Raw genomic sequence first — 24423 nt, forward strand, 5'->3', positions numbered from 1 at the left:
TATATTTGCCATTTCTTTGAAGTATCAGTTTAAAGTAAGAAAAATACTTGATAAAAATGCTCTCCATTTACCACTGGTTACTTTTTTTTTTTTGAGGGAGATTATCCCTGAGCTAACTGCTGCCAATCCTCCTCTTTTTGGTGAGGAAGACTGGCCCTGAGCTAACATCCACGCCCATCTTCCTCTACTTTATATGTGGGACACCTGCCACAGCATGGCTTGCCAAGCAGTGCCATGTCCGCACCTGGGATCCGAACCAGTGAACTCCCGGCCGCTGAGAAGCGGAACGTGCTCACTTAACCATTGTGCCACCGGCTGGCCCCTACCACTGGTTACTTTTGATTTCCTCCACGTCAATAGTCATAGTTTGTGTCTCTTGCTTCCTACCATGTTCCTAGGCCTAGAACAATGCCTGGCATACACAGGGGCTCCATAGTATTTGAATGAGGGAAGTTTAGGTGGCAATGAGTGCTACAAGTCCCTGGGTGGCCCTGTGTAACCTTCCCACATAAAATGTCTTGGTGCTAAGGGGGAAGAAGGCCAGTGGTGGTGGCATTCCTTACAGTCCATCAGCCTGCACCTCAAGTTATAAGATCTTGATGTGATCTCGATCAGCTGTTTGGTAGGAGAATTCTGATTTTCCGCTGTGGGCTTTGACCTGATCTGTACAGAAACCGTTGGGGACTTGGGGTATAATATGAGTCATTATTTAGCCCTAGGGTGTGGGGAGAAAGCCTCAAGGCTCTTTGTGATGGCTTTCCTTAGTGAAAGTTCTGAGGGCAATCTTTATTATGCAGATGACCTACACTACTGGACACAGAAGCTTTCCCTCTCTCATAGAAACCACAGAATCTTTCTCCTTGTGTTAATAGGGACTTAATTTTAAACCCTATAGGTTAGAAAATTGGGCTTCTCAGGAAACCAGCGTTTTATATTTTTGAGATTTTTAACCAAATTAGATCTTGTACATGTAGTACAACTAGGAAAATCCCAAAAGAAAAGCCTCTTGCAAATGTTGTTTATCTGTAGAACTCGAAATTACAGTCCAATCCTAAAATTTTTTTGACTTTTCAAATTTTTAACATTCTAGAGTTTTCTTATCCTAATTTGTTACACAGAACTCCTTCCTCCTCCCCTTTTGCAGATAGTGTTCTCTGTCAGATTTATATATAAATTATCAGAGATAATTCAAACAGCTTGTTCATATGTAATTAGAGCTTTCCACATATCTACTTTACATATAGATTACATATAATCTACTTCGTTTTTGTTTCTTTATCATATCGTAGAAGTTAAATTTTTTAGAAAAATTGGGTTAAATATATGTCTATATGTATATATATGTATGTATAAAATGTTGCTTAAATTAAAAGGGTAGCCATAGTTTCTTATTCAGATGTACATTCTGATGATCAAAATATAATAGTTCTGGGGCCGGCCCCATGGCCGAGAGATTAAGTTCTTGTGCTCCGCTTTGGCAGCCCAGGGTTTCCCTGGTTTGGATCTAGGGTGCGGAGATGGCACTGCTCATCAAGCCATGCTGAGGTGGCATCCCACATGTCACAGCTGGAAGGACCCACAACTAAAATATACAACTATGTACGAGGGACTTTGGGGAGAAAAAGGAAAAAATAAAATCTTCAAAAAAAAGTTCTATTAATGATTTTAACATAAATATAATGAATTTTAATAGTCTATAGGTAAGGTGAGCCCTTTGTACATTTAAATTGGGGATGAAGGAAGGAAGATAACTTTTATTGATCTCATAGTAAAGCAAGATTTTATTCATATAAAGGAAGCGTTGGAAAAACATCAGCAGGAGAAGAATGAGATGGAGTCCCATGTCAGGGAGACAGCACTGGAGGAGTTTAGATTACAAGCAGAGCAATGGGAAGCAGAAAGAAGAGAGTTACAATTTATAGTACAGGTATTTTAAAAATAGTACTTAACTTCCTTAAATAAGTTTTTTTAAATGCTTGTGGTATTAAAAATTACGTTAGTGCAATAATTGCCTAGCTTACTCAGGGTGAAAATAATTCCTATGTGTCTCTGGTCTCCAGAAGGCCTGTTTCATTTGTGGTTACATGACAATATGGGCAACTGTTACCAACAGATACTATTAGAATCAGAGTTGGGTTGACTTCCTTTCCATAAGTTATGTGATTCTGAGAGGAACAGATATACATTTGGTATTTTATTTTTCCAATTTAAAATATGAGACTGTTAGCAGTCTTTAATAGCATAGAGAAATAGAATAATTGGATTTTGGATATTAAGGGATGCTTATAAATCATATCGTGTAGTCATTTTTGAACTCTTTTTAAGAAGTGCAAATTCTTAATCATGTTGTATTAAACCCTTTCCTCCCAACACACAGAATCCTCAAGGCTTCAAATAGTCCAGTTTGAAAATCACTGATTACATCCAACTCCCGTTATAGATGAGCACATGGAGATTTATGACTTACTCAAATCACAGACTGAGTGATTAATATGGGGAAGGACTACAAGTCGCCAGATTCTTGCTCTGGTTTACTTTGCGTTTTTTCAGCAGATTATATATAAAACATTTTGAAGGAGAGATAGAAGTTCAAACTATTAATTCATTAACCAACTAACTTAAAATTTCAAAATAATTTTTCATCGTTTCTTCTATTACTTATTTTGTGAAAAGAAAAGCATGTTTTCTACCCACAATGACAAATTGAAATATAGTCTTTATATAAATGTCAAGGATAAGCATTTTTCACAGAATGAAAAATATCTATCTAAAATAAATTTTGGAGTAGCTTTGTGTTAGAAACAACTTCATAAGATGAAGGCGACCAAAAACGGACAGAGAATAGGAGGCACTCTATTTCTTTAAGAGTGAAATCTGGCAGTAAACAGTGAAATACTGAATTTATGGTGTATGTAAGTATTCAGAATACCAAGAAAGCCACAGCTTTCCCAAACCTTTGGTCTTTGGGCAATGCTTTTCTTCCCAGTGCCTCCCTTTGTAGAATCTAGAAAGATGTAGCAATCACTCTTTAGACCTCTTGATATTCTTAGATAGTCTGTAATTTGTGTCATTAGTTAGTTCTCTCATTCATTCATTTATTCATTCCCTAAGTACTTACTGAGTTCCTGCTGTGGGTACTGAGGATATAAAATTGATTAAGATGTGATTTCTGTCCTAGAAGATCTTTTAACAGAGAGAGACATGTAAAGACAGGAAATATATTGTTTAATATAGTAACATTTCGAAGAAAATGCTATGGGACCGTAAAAGAGAAATTGATCAACTGTCTTGGAGATTGGGGAAAAATCGTCACAGAGCAGATGACATTTGAGCTGTTGTTGCTAATTCTCTTAAAGGTCACAAGGAACAAACAAGCAAACACTATGAAATGAAAATAACCCCTTCATTTCTAAACACTCAGAAATCTCCAGCGCCACCAGTTAGACGCCTGAAACTTGTAATACTGTTCAGAGACCTATATTTAAATGTGTGGATGATGTGATTTTGGTGCAGTTTCCTGGTCAATCCTATAAATATCAGATGAAACTTATGTGATTATACCAGATTTTATATTATAAAGTACTAAAATAATTTAAAATTCCGCACCAGTCTTTAATTATTATGTGTGGAGAATAGGAGAATATATTCCTTAGTTACTACCACCTTTTGTGAGATATATTTTATTGTATTTTATAACTGAAATGTTCAGAGCTCTGTCTCTCAATTTCTTGTCCTTTTTATATTAACAAAAGAAAACTGATTTTCCTTTTATAAAGCAAGCTTAAGAAACTATTTATATAAAAGATCTTTTTTCAAACAACTTGAGGGATAGATTGAAATTCTCTTCTCTCTTGGCTGCTAATGGGTTTAGGTTTCTATCCTGTAATTGGGGGTTTGTATCACATAGCGTTCTCTATGTAGATCTCTAAGGGAATTCAGTTTTTAAAATAAATTTTTAAAAAACCTAAGTGAAACCCCATCTTTAACAGACAAAGCTGGTGTAATATTTCTCTCATCTGGGCTTTAGAATTCAGACCTGCTGTAAAAAGAAAATCTCAATTTTATGCCATCTCTCCTTTCTTTACTAGTAATTAAAGTGCTAAATAGAGGTGTACTTCTCTGGAATATTACTGAGAATTCTCAGTGGAGTTACCGCAAAAGTTTTTAAGAAAGTGTTTCTCATTTTTTAAAATGCATACCCTCTTTTGATAAACATAAAAATTCCGTATTGGGGCCAGCCTGTGGCTGAGTGGTTAAAGTTCTACGTGCTCCGCTGCAGCCTCCTGGATTTGTGGGTTCAGATCCCGGGTGCGGACCTACTCCAACTGTCAGCCATGCTGTGGAGGCGTCCCACATACGAAACGGAGGAAGATTGGCGCAGAAGTTAGCTCAGGGCTAATCTTCCTCAAGAGAAAAAAGAGGAAGATTGCCAAGGGATGTTAGCTCAGGGTGAATCTTCCTCACCAAAAAAAAAAAAAGAATTTTCTTTTTTATCTCTATTTATTTAAATTTTTTATTTGAAATGAACATTTGTTTTGTTCTTATTTGTTTTTTCTCATTCCTGCAATAGCAATGTGCACTTTGAGGGTGCTTATTTGCCATAAGCTTTTCTGTGGTTGGCTGTGTGGGATATACAGTGGTAAAGCTTTGTTTTTAAACTAGCGTACCCTTTCCTTTGTCACTTTTTCCAGTTCATTTCAATGTATGATCTATCAGTAATATTGAAAGCATTTAGAAGATGAATGTATGTTTTTTGTATTTACTTCATTTTCAACATTGTATCACTCAACCAGGGAATAAAATGATCCCTTCCTCATTCATTGACTAAATTTGGTTTATGTTTCTAGTGATTAGGGAGCAGGAGAGCTGGTGATGGCAAAGAGCATGGGAATTGTAGATGGAAAATAATACCGTAAACTAAAGAAAGAGGAGGAAGAGTGGAGAAGCAGTAGGGAAGGTATGGGACCAGGCTTAGGCATAGGTGGGCTGTGTGATAAGACAGCTATTAGCGGTTGGGGTGCGACATGACCTGGTAAGCACAATTATGCTCTGGGGACAGCTTGCAGGGAGTTCCATGAAAAGGAAGTATTTCAGAAGTTTGCCTTAGATGATCTAGGGCAGCAAGGAGCATTTCTTTCTAGTTTCCTGGGAAACTGCTGGTGCCCTGTGTAAGCAAATGGCATAGAAAGTGACACTGGCACTGGTCCTGCTTGTTGTTACCAAACAGGAAATATCTTAATATTCAATTTACAAAATTACTATTTATTGTGCTCATTGTAAAAATGCCTCTAATTTTGGAAAATTTAAAAGCAGAAAGTGAGGGTTTTGCCCTCTCCCCCTGGAATCCCACTCCTCATCTGAGAGTATATGAACATATATTAATGTATTTACATAAATGAAATTGTAAGCCTCTGTAATATTTGGTGTCCGTCTTTTGATGTCCTTACAGTATTCTTGTAGTGTTTTCACGGTTTTCTGTCATTTGCAAACTCCTAATGTATTTAAGGAATTCCTTATTCATGGACATTTTATTTCCTTCAAAATTTTTTGTTCTAGTTAAAAATGGTTCACTAACATTCTTGTCTGTATCTTTGAGCTGTTGTACAAGTGATTAGCTGTGTAAATGTCTAGAAGTCTAATTGCTTGGTCTGCAAGCTTATGGATATACAATTATGATAGGTATTCCACAAAGTTAGTACCAGTTTCTACTCTACAGCAGCAAACACTATGTTTGACCACAGAGCTCTGCTGGCTTTGGGGATTGAGAGACGGGGAGCTTGTTCTGCCTCTTTCGGGAGATAATGATGTACTAGTTAAAGTTGGGACTAACCATGCTGATATATTTCATAAGTTAGGAAGGAGGAGTACTTTAGCTCTGATGTGTTTCTAATTCTATAATTCTTTAGACTTGAAACCATGTTTTGGAGTGTGAGAAATGTTGTTTATATGAGTACATATAAAGAATTGTGTTTTTGGGCTATGTTTCTGGAAGATGTGGAAAGAAAGCAAGTTCATTTTCTAATAAAACAATGTGGTTTCCTGTGATATTAAATGCCAGTTCAAAAACAAGCCTCGTTTTAAAATATTTTAAGTTCAACACCTCCCTCTAGTGGAAAAAAGAAAAACTCCCTCAGTTTCCACTGGCCTTAATATGATTTTATTTGACACACACACAAACACACAAACACACACACACTCTTACTTTTTCACTATAAGGATCCAGGTAGCTTTTGGTTTGATTGGAAAATAAATTCTGTGACAAAAATTGTAAAAATTTATTTGGGACGAAGCAAATTAATCTTGATGTATAACTGCATGGGGTATTTTATAGTTCTTTTGGGATTTTCTTGTATGTTATAATGCACCCAGACTTGAATTGTGTTGATAAAACCATGAACTTAAAGTAAATATTTGAAAATTAAAAAACATTAATGTTAATATTGTATATAATATTAATAAAATTAATATTAATATTGATATAACCAATACCAGTATAACCAACCACTACCATTAATAATGCCAATACTTACTGTCTGGACCATGTTAGTGTTTGACATATTTGATTCAGAATTACAAACAAACAGTAAATTGTTATATCATTAAAGACTGACTATTCTGAATTACTTCACTGTCCTACCACCGCCCCACCCCAAGAGATAACCATCATCCTGAAGTTGGTGTTTAATTTTCTCTCTGTTATACGTTGATAGTATATTACATTATTTTAATATTTTGTGTGTTTTAATGAGGTACATAGAGTATCATATGGTATGCATCTTTGTCCAGCTTGTCTTTTTCACCTGTATTTTGGAGATTTATCTAAGTTATTAAACTAACTCTGGCTCATTCAGTTTAACTGCTATATTTTAACCTGTACATATACCATAATTAATTTACCCATTACCCGATAGATTGAGAGCTAAGTTCTTTCCAAACTTTAATTATTACAGACAGTGCGTCCATGAATAGCAAATGTTTTTGTTTATGTGGGTATGTATTTAGTGTATATGCAATTGTTAGGTGGTAAAATATCTGCCAAATTATTCTCCCAAGTGGTTGTACTAATTTGAGAGAAGAGTTCTCTTCCCTTACAATCTCTTGAACACTTGGTATTTTTCAGATTTAATTTCTTTTGTAGTAGAATGTATGTGAAATTCCATCTCATTCTTCCTTAAATTTCTATTTCCCTGACATTGACATGTTATGTTTCTTGGCCATTCATGTTTCTTCTTTTGTGAACTGCCAGTTTGTATTTTTTCCCTTTTTCCTTTTGGATTGTTTGTATATTTTTATTGACTTATAGGAGCTTTTTATATGTGTGGTTACTAATCCTTTGTTATTTAGATCCTCATTGCAAACATCTTTTTCCTTTTTGTGTAGACATGGAGTAAATTTACATTGTGTTTGATGTACAGTTTTAAATTTGAATGTAGATGAATTTATCCGTCTTTTCCTTTATGGACTGTACTTTTTATATCTTATATAACCTAAAGTCATAAAGAGAGTATATATTTTTTCTCTATATAGTATGAGATGGGATCTAATTTTGTTTTTTTCCTAGTGGATAACTGCATGTCCTTGTACCAGTTATTCAACTGTCTGTTCTATGACCAGCTACTGACTTATAGTGTCTCTGTCATATACCAAGTTTTTTTATATCTAAGCCTTGGTTCCTGGGTGCTCTGTTCACATGCTTATGTGTCTGTCTACTTCTGAATCAATACTAAATTTTAAAAAATTTATCATGGCTTTAGAGTAAGTCTTGGTGTCTGGTAGGGCAAGTTCCCCTCTCTGTATTCTTAATATTTTGGGGGGAAGAGGAGAGTTATTCTTAGCCTTTTACTCTTCCATGTGAGTTTGAGGATTGGCTTCTTGTATTCCACCAAGAAAACTTGCTGTAATTTTGACTGGAATTGGATTAGACTTATAGATCCATTTGGTGTAGCGTTGACATCCTTAAAGTCCGCATTTCTTCTATTATCCATTCTTTTATATTTTTGCTCTGTTTTCTGGGATACATCCTCAATTTTATATTGCAGCCTTTGTATTGAATTTTCATTTCTGCTTTTGGGTTTTTAATTTCTTGTTCTTTGACTATACCCTTTTATAGTAGACTCTTCTTGTGTCATGTTTGTAATATCTTATTTTAACTCTGTGAGGATGTAAGTCATATTTGTTTTGAAGGTGGCTTTCCCCTCCTTCCTTGATTATCTTTGTATTCTCTCAGTGTTTGGCCCCATTTGTTTGTAGGAGACTGTGAGTTTCACAAGAGAAGCTCTTCTCACATGTCTGATGCTCTTTGGCTATGTGTTCATATTTAAGAATGAGGCACTAAAAAGCTGAGAAGAAGCTCTGTATGTGTGGTATCCTTCCATTTAATTGGGGAACCTTAAAAATGCCGGTATCTGTAGCTCTTTTCTTGTGAACAGGTGGTTTCCTAGAAAGGAGTCTTCTAGTCTCCTCGTGGTGCTTTTAGTACCTTAAGCCCAGGAGTCTGTATTCTGGGAGCTGAAGAGAGAAAGGGAGCTGTGAGCTCTCACTGCCCGCTATGCATATTTCACCTAATCTCCTAATTTTTCATAAAATATCTTACCGTGACCCCGAGTTGTGTCCGGTTTTCATGATCTCAGGTCTGTTTGGGTCACCCTGTCTAGTTAGTAAACTCTTTCCCTTTTCCAGGATGGAGAGGGGCATTTGCCAGAGAGGGAGCTGGCAGCAATGACCTGAGGATGTAAGTAACTGCAGCTTATGGAGGCTTGCAACAATGTTCTGTGTTCATTTCTACCCCATGGCGTGGTGGCTTCAGGAATAACTGGTGCTTCCCATTTCTAATGGTTTGTGGATGTGAATCAGCTGGCTTCTAGGCTCCTCTCTTTTTAAGTGTTTGCAAAGTTGAAAAGGCTGAACCCTAAGTCATTTATCACTTGTCCATTTGCTGTCTGTCTTCTAAATTTGTTTTGATGTCTTTTATTGGCTGTCGTCTTTTCTGCCATTCACTTTTTTTAAATTGAGGTCATAGTAGTTTATAACATTGTGAAATTTCAGTTGTACATTCTTATTTGTTCATGGCTGAATAAATTCCACTATATATATATTATGTATAGATATATATACACCACATTTTCTTTTTCTTTCTTTCCTTTTTTTTGGTGAGGAAGATTTGCCCTGAGCTGACGTCTGTCACCAATCTTTCTCTTTTTGCTTGAGGAAGATTTGCCCTGAGCTAACATCTGTGGCCAGTCTTCCTCTATTTTGTATGTTGGTCACTGCCACAGTGTGGCTGATGTGTAGGGTACATCTGCGCACAGGATCCTAACCTGTGAAGCCAGGCTGCCAAAGTAGAGTGTGCCAAACTTAACTGTTACACCACCAAGCTGGCCCCTACACCACATTTTCTTTATCCATTCATCCATTGATGGACGCTTAAGTTGTTTCTGTGTCTTGGCTGTTGTATTGAGGCTGTTGATTTTCAAGGCTATCAGGAGCTGGGGTAATGGGGTATGGGATTGGGCAAGTTAAAATGTCACAAAGCTTGCCATTCTTATCGAGATTCAACTGATTTTCTTGAATAAATGCTTCTTGGATTATTGCAAGCCTTTGGTTAATTTCCAGTTAGGAAAAATTTGATTTTGACATTTTTTGCCAGTGTTCTTGTTGCTTTATGGAGGAAAGAATTTTTCGTGGTCCTTAACTCTGCCATTCTGGAACTGCTTATGTTCTCTGAAGATCTTGAAGGTTTCTTCTCTTTATGTATGTTTCTCTCAGGTTGTTTTTTTCCCCTCCCCATTTGACTTAGGTGTCATCTTTTATGTTGGAGAATTTTTTCAAATATCACCTTTTCTTATGTTTAAGAGTGGGGGACTAAAAAGCTTATTAGAAGCTCTGAGTGTTTGGGTTACCTCTTCCTACCATGATTTTTGCTGTAGGATTGTCTGGCTGGATATTTACAACAGATATGTATATATTCCTTCTGCCTCCCTCGACTAACTTGAGAAGAGATAGAGAGTGGAAAACCTGATCGAGTCAGAATTCCAGGCCCATATTGCTTCACCAATGAATAAAAAGAAACATTCAAGAAGCGAATAGTTTCAGTCTTATATAGACTCTGCCAGAGAATGAAAAAATTTTGATAACATACCAAACTGACAAATCTTGCTATTAAACTGACAAGGACACAAGAAAAGATAATTATAGCCAATCTCCCTCATGAATATGAATGCAGAAATGTTATACAAAATATTAGCCAACTGAATGCAGCAAAATATTAAAAGGATAATATAAAAAGCCTTTATGCAATAAATTCCAAGTGAGTTTAACATTAGAAAATCAGTGTAATTTTTAATTATGTAATCAGTTAACTTAATTATGCAGTATAAGTTTCTTGGATATGTGAATAAAATTCCTAAGAATGTACACTATTTGAGGAAAGCAGTTTTTTTCTGTAAAAACTGTGTGTATGTGTTTATATCCATATCCAAGAATGTGTAGTAATTATCACATAATATTAATGAGTACTTGACCTCTGCATTTGAACTGTGATTGTTGGGTCAGAGTTTCATCTACATCTTGAAGGACTTTTATTTAAAAACTATTTGATAAATAATATTTAATATGGGTCAAGTATCATAAAGTTAGAATCTCACCAAGATAAACATAGTAAGCCCTAACTGATCAGCCGTTGATTTTCCAGCTGTTCTTTTTTATAGGATTAAACTCAAACTCGCATGGAACGATGGGCATGCTCTGTTTGGGGTCTTGGTATTTGGAATGATTGTATGTTGTCTTTTTATACTATTTATCAATCGAATGGGAATCACAAGTCATATTTTCTTGTAAATAAATCTCATGAGACTTCCTGAATACTTTAATTTCTTTTGCTTTATTTAATAAATATTGTTTGAAATAACTGCCATCAACTAGGATACAAGCATCTTTTGGTTATGGACTTTATTTTGTTTTTGTTTTAAGTTATTGGGTTTTACTTTGTGATTAACCTTGTAAATTATTGTTTATTCATTTAAATATATACAGCGTACTCTAAGTGAAGGATTGAAAGTTGGAGATTATGTATTTGTAAGTCAAGAAGGCATATAATGTAACAGTGAATTTGAATTAATAGATGTAATATTAACTGCTTACGGGAGGGAGACCTATCATGTAGAATAATAATAGTATCTTATACAGTATTTAATGGTCTTAAAAGTCCTTTCATGAGGGCTGACCCAATGGCACAGTGGTTGAGTTTGCGTGTTCTCACTTTGGCGCCCCGGGGTTTGTGGGTTCAGATCCCAGGCATGGACCTACACACCGCTCATCAAGCCATGCTGTGGCAGTATCCCACAGGCAAAGTGGAGGAAGATTGACACAGATGTTAGTTCAGCAACAATCTTCCTCAAGTAAAAAGAGGAAGATTGGCAACAGATGTTAGCTCAGGGTCAATCTTCCTCACCAAAAACAAAAATAAAGCTGAACCAAACCCAATTTCCTTTCATATGTGAAGGTACTCTTATGATGAAATTACTTTACGTAAGGCTGTTCATAATACCATTTGTTCCCAAATCCAGAGTGTCACTATAAAAACTGCAAGTGCTATCTGCTGGTTGCAGGAGTGTTGGCACACTTTTGCTCTAGTACTCAGCTTTGCTCTTATCTATGATTACTTAAAGATTGACAATGTGTAAGTAGATGAACTTCTGTATATTAAGAAATTGCTATTACCTGAAGAAAATAGTTCTTAAGAGTTCATTTGTAGTCAGCTACAAAATAGTAATCTTGTGAATGAGGGATATGGAGAGAAGAATTAAATTGATTTTTGTTCTTCACCCTTTGACTGTGGACTATACTGCTGGGTACTTTTCATACTAGAATCTTTTTATAGAGAATTATATTTGGTGCTTGCAATAGTCTCATTCAGATTCTGATGATACCTTCTGAGTGGCTATTTATATTGGAAGCATGTATAAATACATATGTGTTTATGTCCCAGAATAAGATGATGCTGGTGAGGAAAAGGTGGGAAAGAGGGCTTTGTGAAAGACCCTAAATGAGAATGATGAATCTAGATTAGTTACTGTGGAAATATCTTTGATATGTCTGTTAACTTTGTGTTTGAACGATAAAATTCAACTCTGATTTCTGAGTTTAGTTGGAAAAAGAGATTGAGAGACTTCAGTAGAAGATCACCTGAGGTTATTTTTCTTTCAATAGTGCAGCAAAGATTTGAAAACTGAAGAGGAAATGAAACATAGCCATCTAGTGGATGCAACTTTAAGAGCTATAAGCATAAAGTACCATGAGCTCATATAAAAATCTCTCAAGGGTCATTATTAGGCATTCAAGCTAATCACTCCTTATCACACAAAGGAGCACTATACATGTGTATTACTAAATACCTTAAAATTTTAATGAGAAGGGAAACATTACGTCTGGCAGTTGAACTACAGCATTCTGTACATACCCTAATTGAACTAGCATAACATTGTCGTAAGCTATACACATTTTTCCATTGTAATATGTATTAATAAGATGTTTTAAATTATATAACTCCAGTAGTGCTTTTTATTCTGAAATGTTATATTCTGAAATGTTGCTGGAAAATATCTAGTTCCCTCTTTCCTATATAAATTAACCTATTATTATGGTTGAAGCACAGATTTACTCACTCACTTCCTTCTGTAGAATACATTTTAGTCATTGTGGGCTTATACACTTGATTGATGCAAAAATGAATTATTTTCTAGGAGCAAGATAATGCTGTACAAAGTATGCACAAGAAAGTAGAAAAATTAGAAGCTGAACACATGGACTGCTCTGACCTTTTACGGCGACAAACAAATGAGCTTGAATTTAGTACTCAACGAGAGGAACGTCTTAGAAAAGAATTTGAGGTATATTTTCTCATTCTTTTATAAGATATATATGTTACCCAGTCAGTAATTTGAGGTCAGAGAAAGTTTTACTCTGCAATAAAATATAAAGCTATTTTTTTGCATTTATTTTTATTGAATATTTGGCTTCTTTGAAAAATTTTGTATCACAGTAAATTTTATTTTGCTCCTAATTTTTAAAATCTATCCATTTTTCACAATTACTTCTCATGGAATATTTGGAAAGTTTGAGGGTAATTGTTTACATTATAAGGTTGAGGAAGTAACACAGGAAAGGATTTTATACACATAACATTCAGTTCTAGTTTTGCAGTTTGAATCATGTATAGTAGCTGTATGGTTTTGTGGAATGCTTTTCAGAAAAGGTAAGACTTCAGATGGGGAAGGAGCATCAGTTTACAAATGAAAAATATGATTTTTATGAGGCAGTGATACTGATAATCACTTTAATTAATCTTAAGAGAATTCCAGTTTAATTGTTTTTAAAATTTCCTTTTGCTTTATGGAAAATTAAGTATTCTAATAGATGAAGTTTTGTTCTAAACATAATTTGTAATTGTTATTAGGTAAATAAACATGTATAAAGAGAATTGAATGATAAAATGCTAGAGGTGGTTTTGTTAGACTCACTGCTGTCATTTAACATTGTTCTGAGAATTTTAGCCAAAGATATACGTAAAGGCAAGAACAGCAATGAGAATGATAATTTTTGGAAGGAGAGCTGTATGATTCTTATTGTGTTCAGATGATATGCTTATAACTCTGGATACTTAAGAAAATCAACTTTGAAATTATTGACACAAGCAAGAACATTCAATAAGGAGGCCAGGAAGAAAATAGTATATAACAATTATGCTTACATTCTTACATACCCGCAATAATCAGAGAATAAAATACAAATAAGTTTTCTTCACCATAGTGACAAAATAGGAATACAATTAACAACAAATACATTAAAAATTATGAAATTTACCTGAGAGTCTTATAAGAAAATGGTGAGACATTTTGGGAACACAACACTGTAAAGATAGTGAATTTTCCCTAGATGATACTATGGGTTTAAGCAGTTCCAATAAAAAATTCAATGGAATTACTTTGGGAAGACAGACTCTGAAATTCATGTGGAAGACTAAAGAGCCGGATGCAAGTCTCTAATACATTTTGATAAGAGTAATGACTGGAGACTTGTTATACCAGAAGTTCATACACACTGTGAAGATTCAGTGAAGTGCCATTTGCGGTTTTTTGATTGTATGCAACAGAAACCAACTTTGGTTAACTTAAAGTGGGAATTTGGTGAAAGAATATGGGAATCATAGTCACAGAATCAGGAGGAACACTGAGGAGTCAGACTCAGAAAGCCTGTGACTCCCAGAGCATCTCCAGAGGTCTTAGGAGCACAAATGATGGATGAAGTGGGATGAATTGGTACCAATAATTTTCATTGTTTTTGTAACTTTACTCAGGATTCAAATCCCAGAAAGAGAACATGTGATTGAAAGAGGTAACTTGCTGCAAATAAATCTCTCTCATTTCTACTAAAAAAAAAAATTCTTATAGAGAAAATCACGGTGTTGGTACCAAAAATAAGAGGACAAGATTGTTGAGTGGCCAGAAAGTACAATAATTCTAAGACCAGACTTTCTATGAGATGGAACTGAAAGGCCAGTAGGAGACTATATATAAAAATTTAGTATAGTAAAATATAGTTTTAAATCAGTGAAGATGGGAAAGACTATTCAGAGAATTGTGTTGAAACAATTGCCTAACTATTTGGGACAAGGTAAAATTAGATTCCTATCTTATATTCTAAAATAAATTCCAGTGGATTAAAGAGAATGGAACATTAAAGCAATGATAAACTAAGAAGAAGAAAATTTAGATTAATATTTTTCTGTGATCTGAGTGCAGTATGACTTATTACTAATCATTAAAGCAGAGGGACAAAATCATAAAGGAATAGATTTATAGCTTTGACTCTGAAAAATTAAAGTCGTACATAAGTAAAACCCCTACTTCAAATAAAATAAAAAGACAACCTAATGAGACAAATATTTACAGGAAAGGGTAAATATATCTTTATTTCCATGTCTGTCTTATCTCTATATCTAAATCCCCTACTCTTTGGTAAGGAAAAGGGGAAAACCTTTATAAAAAAAATATACCAAGGACATCAAAGAAGATATGATATGAAAGAAAATTTTTTAAAATTTATTTTATTTTTTTCGGATATACATCATATTTTGAATTTTGTGTACATTACATCATGTTCACCACCCGAAAACTAATTATAGTCCATCCCCTCACATGTGAGCCTAATCACCCCTTTTGCCCTCTCCCCTCCCCCCTTCCCCAATGGTAACCACCAATCCAATCTCCAATGATATGTGTTTTTTTTTTGTCGTTTTTATCTTCTACTTATGAATGAGATCATATGGTATTTGACTTTCTCCCTCTGACTTATTTCACTCAGCATAATACCCTCAAGGTCCATCCATGTTGTCACAAATGGCCGGATTTCGTCATTTCTTATGGCTGAGTAGTAGTCCATCATGTATAAATACCACATCTTCTTTATCCATTCGTCCCTTGATGGGCACCTAGGTTGCTTCCATATCTTGGCTATTATGTATAATGCTGCAGTGAACATAGGGGTGCAAGTATCTTTATGCCTTTGTGTTTTCAAGTTCTTTGGATAAATACCCAGCAGTGGAATAGCTGGATCATATGGTAGATCTATCCTTAATTTTCTGAGGATACTCCATACTGCTTTCCATAGTGGGTACACCAGTTTGCACTGTCACCAGCAGTGAACAAGGGTCCCCTTCTCTCCACACCCTCTCCAACATTTGTTGTTTCCTGTCTTGTTAATTATAGCCATTCTGACCAGAGTGAGGTGATACCTCATTGTAGTTTTGATTTGCATTTCCCTGATAGCTAATGATGTTGAGCATCTTTTCATATGCCTGTTGGCCATCTGTATATCTTCTTTGGAGAAATCTCTGTTCAGATCTTTTGCCCATTTTCTAATTGGATTGTTGGTTTTTTTGTTGTTGAGCTGTATGAGATCTTTGTATATTTTGGATATTAACCCCTTATCTGATATATGGTTTGCAAATATCTTCTCCCAATTGTTAGGTTGTCTTTTCGTTTTGTTGATGGTTTCCTTTGCTGTGCAGAAGCTTTTTAGTTTGATGTAGTCCCATTTGTTCATTTTTTCTTTTGTTTCCCTTGCCCGGTCAGACATGGGACTTGAAAATATGCTGCTCAGGCCGATGTCATAGAGCGTACTGTCTATCTTTTCTTCTAGAAGTCTCATGGTTTCGGGTCTTACATTCAAGTCTTTAATCCATTTTGAGTTGATTTTTGTGCATGGTGAAGGGAATGGTGTACTTTCATTCTTTTGCATGTGGCTGTCCAGTTTTCCCAACACCATTTATTGAAGAGACTCTCCTTTCTCCATCGTATGCTCTTGGCTCCCTTGTCGAATATTAGCTGTCCATAAGTGTGTGGGTTTAATTCTGGGCTCTCAATTCTGTTCCATTGAGCTGTGTGTCTATTTTTGTGCCAGTACCATGCTGTTTTGGTTACTATGGCTTTGTAGTATAATTTGAAATCAGGGAGTGTGATACCTCCAGCTTTGTTCTATTTTCTCAGGAGTCCTTTGGCTATTCGAGGTCTTTTGTTGTTCCTGAAAGAAAAATTTCAGACGGACAACAAACACATGAAAAATGTTTAACCTCGTCATGATGTAAGAAAGACTATAACACTTGTAATACTAAGATTAAAGACAGCGATAGTACCCAGTGTTGGTGAGGGTGGTGTTAAAACTTCCCATACCTTGCTAGTAGGAGCGTAAATTTATAAAACCTTGACAGAGTCCCATTTGGCAAATTTACAGGCTCTGTCCTCAAAAAATTATCACATGCTTCTGGGCCTCTCTTTCTCCTGCCCCATCTCCTCCATGTCTCTCTAGGCCTATGACACAGCCATCATCCCAGGACATCCTTACCCTCTGTTGGATCCCGTTTCCTAGGTCCCATGCCTCCCTTGTTTCAATGGAATACAAGGTCTAGTGGTTTCTAAAGAAAGGGTGTATGGGAGCTAAATTTTATGTTATCTTGCATGTTTGAACATGTTTTTATCAATAAGGTATTAGGGTAGATATAATTTCGCTGAAGATAGAATTTTAGGTTGAAAGACATTTCCTCTCAGATTTCGAAGGCCTTGACTCACTGATTCCCAGTCTCTTCTGTTGCTGTTGAGAGACCTGATGCCGTTCTGATTTGTGCTCCTTTGTTGGTGACTCTTTTCTCACTTTCTTCCTCTGAAAGTTTTCTTCATCCTCTATTTTTTTTAAACTTTTTTTTTAAATGGAAAACTTTAAATATATAAGAAAGGTAGACAGAGTAGTATAATGAACCTAATGTACCCATCACCAGGTTCAACAATTATACATTTATGGGCGATCTTGTATCATTTATCCCCCATTTACTTTCCTCTCTCCCTATTATGATGAAACAAATCTCAGGCATTGTATCATTTCAGCTTTAAGTATTTCGAGGCTGGCCCCATGGCCGAGTGGTTAAGTTCGTGTGCTCTGCTTTGGCAGCCCAGGGTTTCCCTGGTTCGAATCCTGGGTGTGGACATGGCACTGCTCATCAAGCCATGCTGAGGCGGCATCCCACGTGCCACAACCAGAAGGACCCACAACTAAAAATACACAACTGTGTACCGGGGGGGCCTTTGGGAGAAAAAGGAAAAATAAAATCTTAAAAAAAAAAATTTTCATTATGATTTCTAAAAAATAAGGGGTCTTTTATCAAACTCAAGTTGTTTAATAGTAATTACTTAATATAATCAAATGTCCAGGCATTATTCAAATTTCAGATTGTCTCACAAATGGCACAAATGTATATGATTGCAGTTAGTTTGAATCAGAATTCCAATTAAGTCTACACATTATACTTTATTGATACGTTTCTTAAAAATCTCTTTTAATCTATAGGTCCTCCATCTGTAGCTTTCTTTTTTTCTTGTGATGTATTTGTGAAGACACCAAGTTACTTGTGCTGTCAAGTTCCCACTGACTGAAATTTTAGAATATCAAAAAAACAAAACAATTTTTCTTAGTGTAGATCTTTTTTATTCAATATGCAGGGCATTTGGTGGCCATTTTCATTAGGAGACTCATATCCTTGATTTTGAGGAATTCGCCCATTTTATTTCTTCCTAATTTTCTCCTTTGGGTTTTTTCTGCTCTCTCCTTCATGGGCTTTTATTATTCAAGTGTTAGACCAACTGGATTGATGTTTTACTTTTCTTACCTTTCTCGTCTTTTTCTCTGTCTTTTTGTTGTTGTTCCTTCTGGGGAGATTTACTTGACTTTACTTTTATCTTCTAATTGAATATTTTCTTTTTCTTTCTTTTTTTTTTTTGAGGAAGATTAGCCCTGAGCTAACATCTGCTGCCAATCTTCCTCTTTTTGCTAAGGAAGACTGGCCCGGAGCTAACATCTGTGCCCACCCTCCTCTACTTTATATGTGGGATGCCTACCACAGCATGGCTTGACAAGCAGTGCCATGTCTGCACCCGGGATCTGAACCGGCGAACCCTGGGCTGCCGAAGTGGAATGTGTGAACCTGACTGCTGTGCTATGGGCCAGCCCTGAATATTTTCTTTTTTTATTTTAAATTTATGAGAGCTCTTGTTCTCTGTACCATTTTTATGGCATCCTGTTCCTATATTATGGCTACTGTATTCATGTTTATTCAGTAAATACTTATTGAAAGTGTCAGGCACACTTCTGAGGCATAGCAGTGAACAAAACAAAGCCTCTTCCCTCTTGAAATTGACACTCTAGTCAGAGAGAGTCACACATTAAATGAAACAAAACGCGATAAGCCCTGTGGAGAGGAGTAAAGCAGACTTGGGGAGGTAATGAGTGATGGGACAGGACGGTTCCCCTTTTATGTTAGTGGTCATGCAAGGCTGACTTGATAAGATGGCATTTGAGCACGGACCTGAAGGAAGAAAGGGATTGAGCCATGTGGATATCTGGGGGAAGAACATTCTAGGTAAAAGGAATAGAAAGTGCAAAGGCCGTGAGATGTGAGTGTGCTTGGAATGTTTGAGGAATAGCAAGTAGGCCATTGTGACCGAAATGGAATGAGCAAGAGAGAGACTAGTAGGATATATAGAATGGTAGGCAGATTTTATAGAATCTTGAAGGTCTTTTGTAGTTCATTGTAAGAACCTGGACGTTTTTCCTGAGTGAGATGGAAAGCCATTGGAAGGTTTTGAGCAGAGGAGTGACATATCCTCTCTGATTTGTTTTAAAAGCATCATTCTCTATACTTTTTGGAGAATAGATTGTTTAAGAGGCCATTTAGGAGACTATTAAAGTAATCTAGATGACAGATTATGGTATTTTAGACCAAGGTAGTGGTAGAGGAGGTGGTCAGTTTTGTATGTATTTTAGAAGATAGAACCAATAGGATTTGTGGATTAATTGGACCTGGCTTGTGAGAGGGAAGAAAGGGAGTAAAGGATAATGCCAAAGATTTTGGCTTGAACATATGGGTGAATGGCATTACCATTTAGTCACTGGCAAAGACTGCATGTGGGGTAGATTTGGGAGGGATCAGGAGTTAGGTTTTAGATATGCTAAATTTGACATGCCCACTAGACATCCAAGTGGAGCTGTTGGGTTGGCAGTTGAATATATGAGTATTGGTCTTAGGGAAGCCTCACTGTAGGATCATAAGGCGATGTGCCAAATATTCACTGGGACATTTTGAAATGTTACAATCTATAGATCTTTTCTCTGTTGTTTCTTTAGTTTCTGCAAAGAGTGATCCGAAAATGGAGGAAGAATCTGGGTATCTTCAGAATGCAGACTTTTTTCTGGTTTCAGTCTTGCACGCCCCCCCTCCTCCCCACCCCATGTATCCCTATGTTCAGCCTCTGCTTTAGATTCACGTTCTCCAGATAATAAACCTCCAGTTTGTGTAGTGATTAGGGAGGGATAGTTGTTTGGCTAGTTGGGGTGGAGGTGGATGCTTGGAAGGTTAATTTCTCATACTGGTGATATTTAAAAAGACTTTATTGCGATATAATTTGTATGCACAAATTCACTCACTTATAGTGTGCAGTTCAGTGACTTTTAGAATGTTCACAGAGTTGTGCAACTATGACCACAATCAATTTTAGAATGTTTTTTCATCACCTCAGTAAGAAACCTCATACCCACTAGCCATGACTCTCCTGTTCCCCATCCCTGTCAGTCCTCAGCAACCATTCATCTACTTTCTGCTTCTATAGATTTGTGTATTCTGGACTTTTCCTATTAATGGAATCATGCAGTATGTGGTCTTTTGTGATTGACTTTTTCTTCACTTAGCATGATATTTTCAGGATTCATCTTTGTTGTATCATGTATCAATAGTTTATTCCTTTTTATTACTGAATAATATTCCATTGTATTATATACAACATTTTGTATATCCATTCATCAGTTGATAGACATTTGTGTTGTTTCCGCTTTTTGGCTTTTATGAATAATGCTTCTATGAACATTTGTGTACAAGTTTTTGTGTGGACGTGTTTTCAGTTCTCTTGGGTATATACTTAGGAGTGAATTGCTGGGTCATATGGTAACTCTATGTTTAACTTTTTGAAGAACTGTCAGACTATTTTACACAGTGGTGGCACCATTCTACATTCCCACTACTGATGTATGAGGGTTCTAATTTCTCCAGATCCTCACCAAAACTTGTTATTGTCAGTCTTTTTGACTATAGCCACTCTAGTAGGTGAGTAATGGTATCTGATGTGGTTTTGCTTTGCAGTTCTCTAATGACTAATGATTTTGAGTGTCATTTCTTGTGCTTATTAGCCATTTGTATATTGTTGGAGAAATATCTATTCAGATCCATTGTCTGTTTCTTAATGGGTTATTTGTACCATATGAATGTAAGTTGTTAATAATAGGGGAAATTGTGTGTGGCTTATATAGGAACTCTCAGTAATAATGCCAAATATGAACTTGGTAAAAAAATTACTCATACTTTTACCACACATGGTCTAATTTTATATAATGTTAGATAAATAAAAATGAAATTATCTTCTAGGTAATATTTTTAGCTTATTTGTCACTTGTGCCGAACATTTTTTCAGGCCAGTAAATTCAGGAATATATCATATTTTACGTCATCATTTTTTTTAACATTATGTGGTTTGTGAATGGCCTACTAAAAAAGGATTAGAATAGAGTTAAAGTTCTGAATATACTTAGAATTTTAGAAAATCCTTTAGAAGTCACTTTAAGGATGATGTAAAACTCTATGATCATCACTAAAAACGCTTTAATTGACTTATAGGTATGAAGAAGTACTAGGTAACAGTGATTTCTTTTTTGTTGATAAGCCCATGTTGATAAGTTTCTTGGTAAGCCCATTTTGACTCAATTGAGGAAATGTCTAATGCCTAAACTTTCGGATTTGTTTTTGGATAACTCAGTATTGACTTTTTCATTGTAAATACTTACCTGCCTCAATTTCTTTTTTTATTGATTGATGTGGTATGTATATAATTGTTTTAGACTAGTCTTAACTTTGTAGTTTTTCTTAGCTACTCTGTGAGTACTTTTGTAAGACCAGGTCTCTACTTTTGGAGAATTTGAAGCTTTGAGGTTAGTCCAGGTAGTCTCTATTTTTGTTCAACTTATAAGAATTTTATAAGTGGACAAACATAGTCCTCTGACTTATCTATGCTTCTTCATATTTAGACACCTTTAAAAATTTTGCTTTGTATTTAAGTGAGTGTATTTTTGTATTTGCTATTTGAACAGAAGATGACACAATGAAGGAGAAGTTGAATTTCTAGAGAGTATTTTATGCTAATTTTATGTTCAATTTTGGAGACATTAACTACTAGTAATTCTAGGTACTTAAGTAATTGTCAGTAGTATTTTTTAAAAGATTAATGTAATATAATAATAAAGAGGAAAATTGTTAAAATTTTAATTTAATATAACACATTATTTAATGTCAGTAATATCATTCTAAAGCAACTAATATAGTAGACATTTAGCCTAATAAATGTTTTAAATTTTAGTGAAGCTTTTTAACAGTTGCATTTCATGAAAAGCAGATTTCTTCATGTGCCTGAGCCAAAGAAGTTTACATATATATATATTTTTCAATCTGATAAGCTATATACCATTGTGTGGCTTAATCATCTTAACATGGATCAATAGTTTCTTAGATTAAAAGAAAAAACCAACTCCCAATCCAATTTTCTAAATGTGGTGCTAGATACCACAGAACCAGGGGAAAAGTGAACTGGAAAAAGAAATATCCATGGCTTTTATAAACCTCTTTGCAACTAGAGGAATTTTTTTTTTATCATGGGAAATAAGCTTAACTCAATAAGAAAAGAGAAAAGAGAAGATGCAAACCTAATTCCGAGAGAACTGAAGGATCTTGTGAAGATTACAGTGGAGAGAGAACAGTCTTTGCAAATAAATTCTGAATTGCTTCTGTCAGTCATTTTCTATATTATAGTAACATAAAAAGGGTAGAATATAGCCTTTTCTCTACACATATTCTACACTCAAGTGAAAAAGGAAAAGAAAAATGAATCTCACTTTTCATATTGTCCATAAAGGCCAGCTCATATGTCTCATCTTTTTAAAGTCATCATGTGATTGTAGGAATTATTTTTAAACACCTATTTTTGTTGATTACTCACTATAAAGTAGGTAAATGATGAAATTACCTGGGTTATACAATTATGCTTGTAAGTCTTATACATTTTTGTATTTATATTCATAATGGATTTTAAAATTGGAAGTTCATTAAAAAATTTGTTAAATACTGAAGCTTTTGTTGCCAGAAAAGGTAAAGGTGATTTTTAAGGATGCTAAGTTAATTTATTACCCTGCTACTCAGAATTTGTGGCCTATAAATTATGTTCCTGAAGTTTCCTATTTCCATTATCTGTGGTTTCTTTCAGTATACCTACAAGTAATAACTTTTTTCCCTTTAAACTGCTTAATAATTTGAGTGATATGCTTCATTATGCATTCCTTGTGAATAAAAATAATTGCTATGTTCTCCAATTTTGTTTCCTATAGTCATCTTGTTGCCTTCATCTGCCTGTTCTGAATGCGTTAAGCCTCTGATTGTTTTGCCATCCTCGGTGACTAACCCTGAGGTTCCTCTCCTGAAACTGCACAGTTAACCATGGTCAGCATGACTGCACAGAGAACTCTGAATATTTGTATATTCAGCTGTTGCTTGAATCTGCTGTGTAATTTTAGAGTGAGGAACACTTTAAGTTAGCCAGTTTATGTAAAGTAATCTGGAGGATTCTGGAAAACAAGTATGATTTGGCTATCAATGAAATAGTTGCAAATGAACTGTAATTCATAGCAGAGAAATATAAGGAGTGTCCCTTAGAGGCAATTCAGTTTTCATCCACGACAAAGGTCTTCTCTTCCTTACTTACAGTGGAAATGCTTATAGATGTGTCAGCACCCCTCTGGCCTTATATTAAAGGGTGAGGACTTAGCATGGTCTCTGGCATATGGTAGGTGCTCTTTAAATGTCCCATTTTCCTTTTTGGTTGGCGTATCTAGTAAAGTAAATATCAATGAGATTATCATGAAAAGATGCAAACTTGTTCCTTTTTTTAAAAAATAATCTTGTAAGTGTTTTTATAAAGTAGCATTCACTTAATGGGGTTAGGAATAAATATAACATGTTTGGATTTCTGGGTAGAAATCCAGCAGTTCCCATGTTCTGAGTCACAAAAGGATTAATTTTGCCTCTGACTAGAGTTGTTTTTCTCACATAGTGTGCTGCCTACATGCAAAGTAAGAGAGCTACTTAAAAAAAGCCAAATCTTCAAATCAGATGCCTTAAAGATTGAAAATATTATGTACTATATTGTATTGTAAAACATACCATACTCTTGTGTCAAATGACAAAATACATATGAAACTCCTTTGAGAACTGTAAAATATTAGTATTCAATTGTAGGATTGATATCATTAATGACCTTAATATAAGTACACTCTTTCGTGTAGACATGACACTCAGCAATATGAGTGCTTACTTAAAAAAAAAAAGAGCCCATATTAAAAGTCAGACTAATTGAATAATAACATTACTTTTCAAATTCTTTGATTAGGACAAGGATGATAAATAGTAAAGGACTCATAGGGGCTGGCCTGGTGGTGCGGTGGTTAAGTGCACACTTTCCGCTTTGGTGGCCCGAGGTTCGCCGGTTTGGATCCCGGGTGTGGACATGGCACTGGTTGACACGCCATGCTGTGGTAGGCGTCCCACGTATAAAGTAGAGGAAGATGGGCGCGGATGTTAGCTCAAGGCCAGTCTTCCTCAGCAAAAAGAGGAGGATTGGCAGCAGATGTTAGCTCAGGGCTAATCTTCCTCAAAAAAAAAAAAGGACTCATAGATTGTTCTTCATTATGACTCCACAATGTATGACTCAAGTTAAGTGGTATGATATT

General features: G+C 35.4%; 1 protein-coding gene across 13 annotated transcripts in view; it reads left to right on the top strand.

Annotated features, from left to right (window-relative positions):
• The window catches only part of CCDC171 (coiled-coil domain containing 171), a 293940-nt gene that overhangs the window by 41927 nt on the left and 227590 nt on the right, over window positions 1-24423 (top strand). For 7 of the 13 annotated variants that reach the window (XM_070248923.1, XM_070248931.1, XM_023627389.2 and 4 more), the window contains one exon: window positions 12741-12887. In XM_070248923.1, the coding sequence (XP_070105024.1) occupies window positions 12741-12887 (147 nt within the window). Of the gene's footprint in view, window positions 1-1795; window positions 1928-12740; window positions 12888-24423 lie in introns of all 13 variants that reach the window. The other 6 variants (XM_023627387.2, XM_023627386.2, XM_070248925.1 and 3 more) reach the window with 1 other exon arrangement.

Source organism: Equus caballus, chromosome 23, assembly GCF_041296265.1.
Source record: "Equus caballus isolate H_3958 breed thoroughbred chromosome 23, TB-T2T, whole genome shotgun sequence".
Lineage (NCBI taxonomy): Eukaryota > Metazoa > Chordata > Mammalia > Perissodactyla > Equidae > Equus > Equus caballus.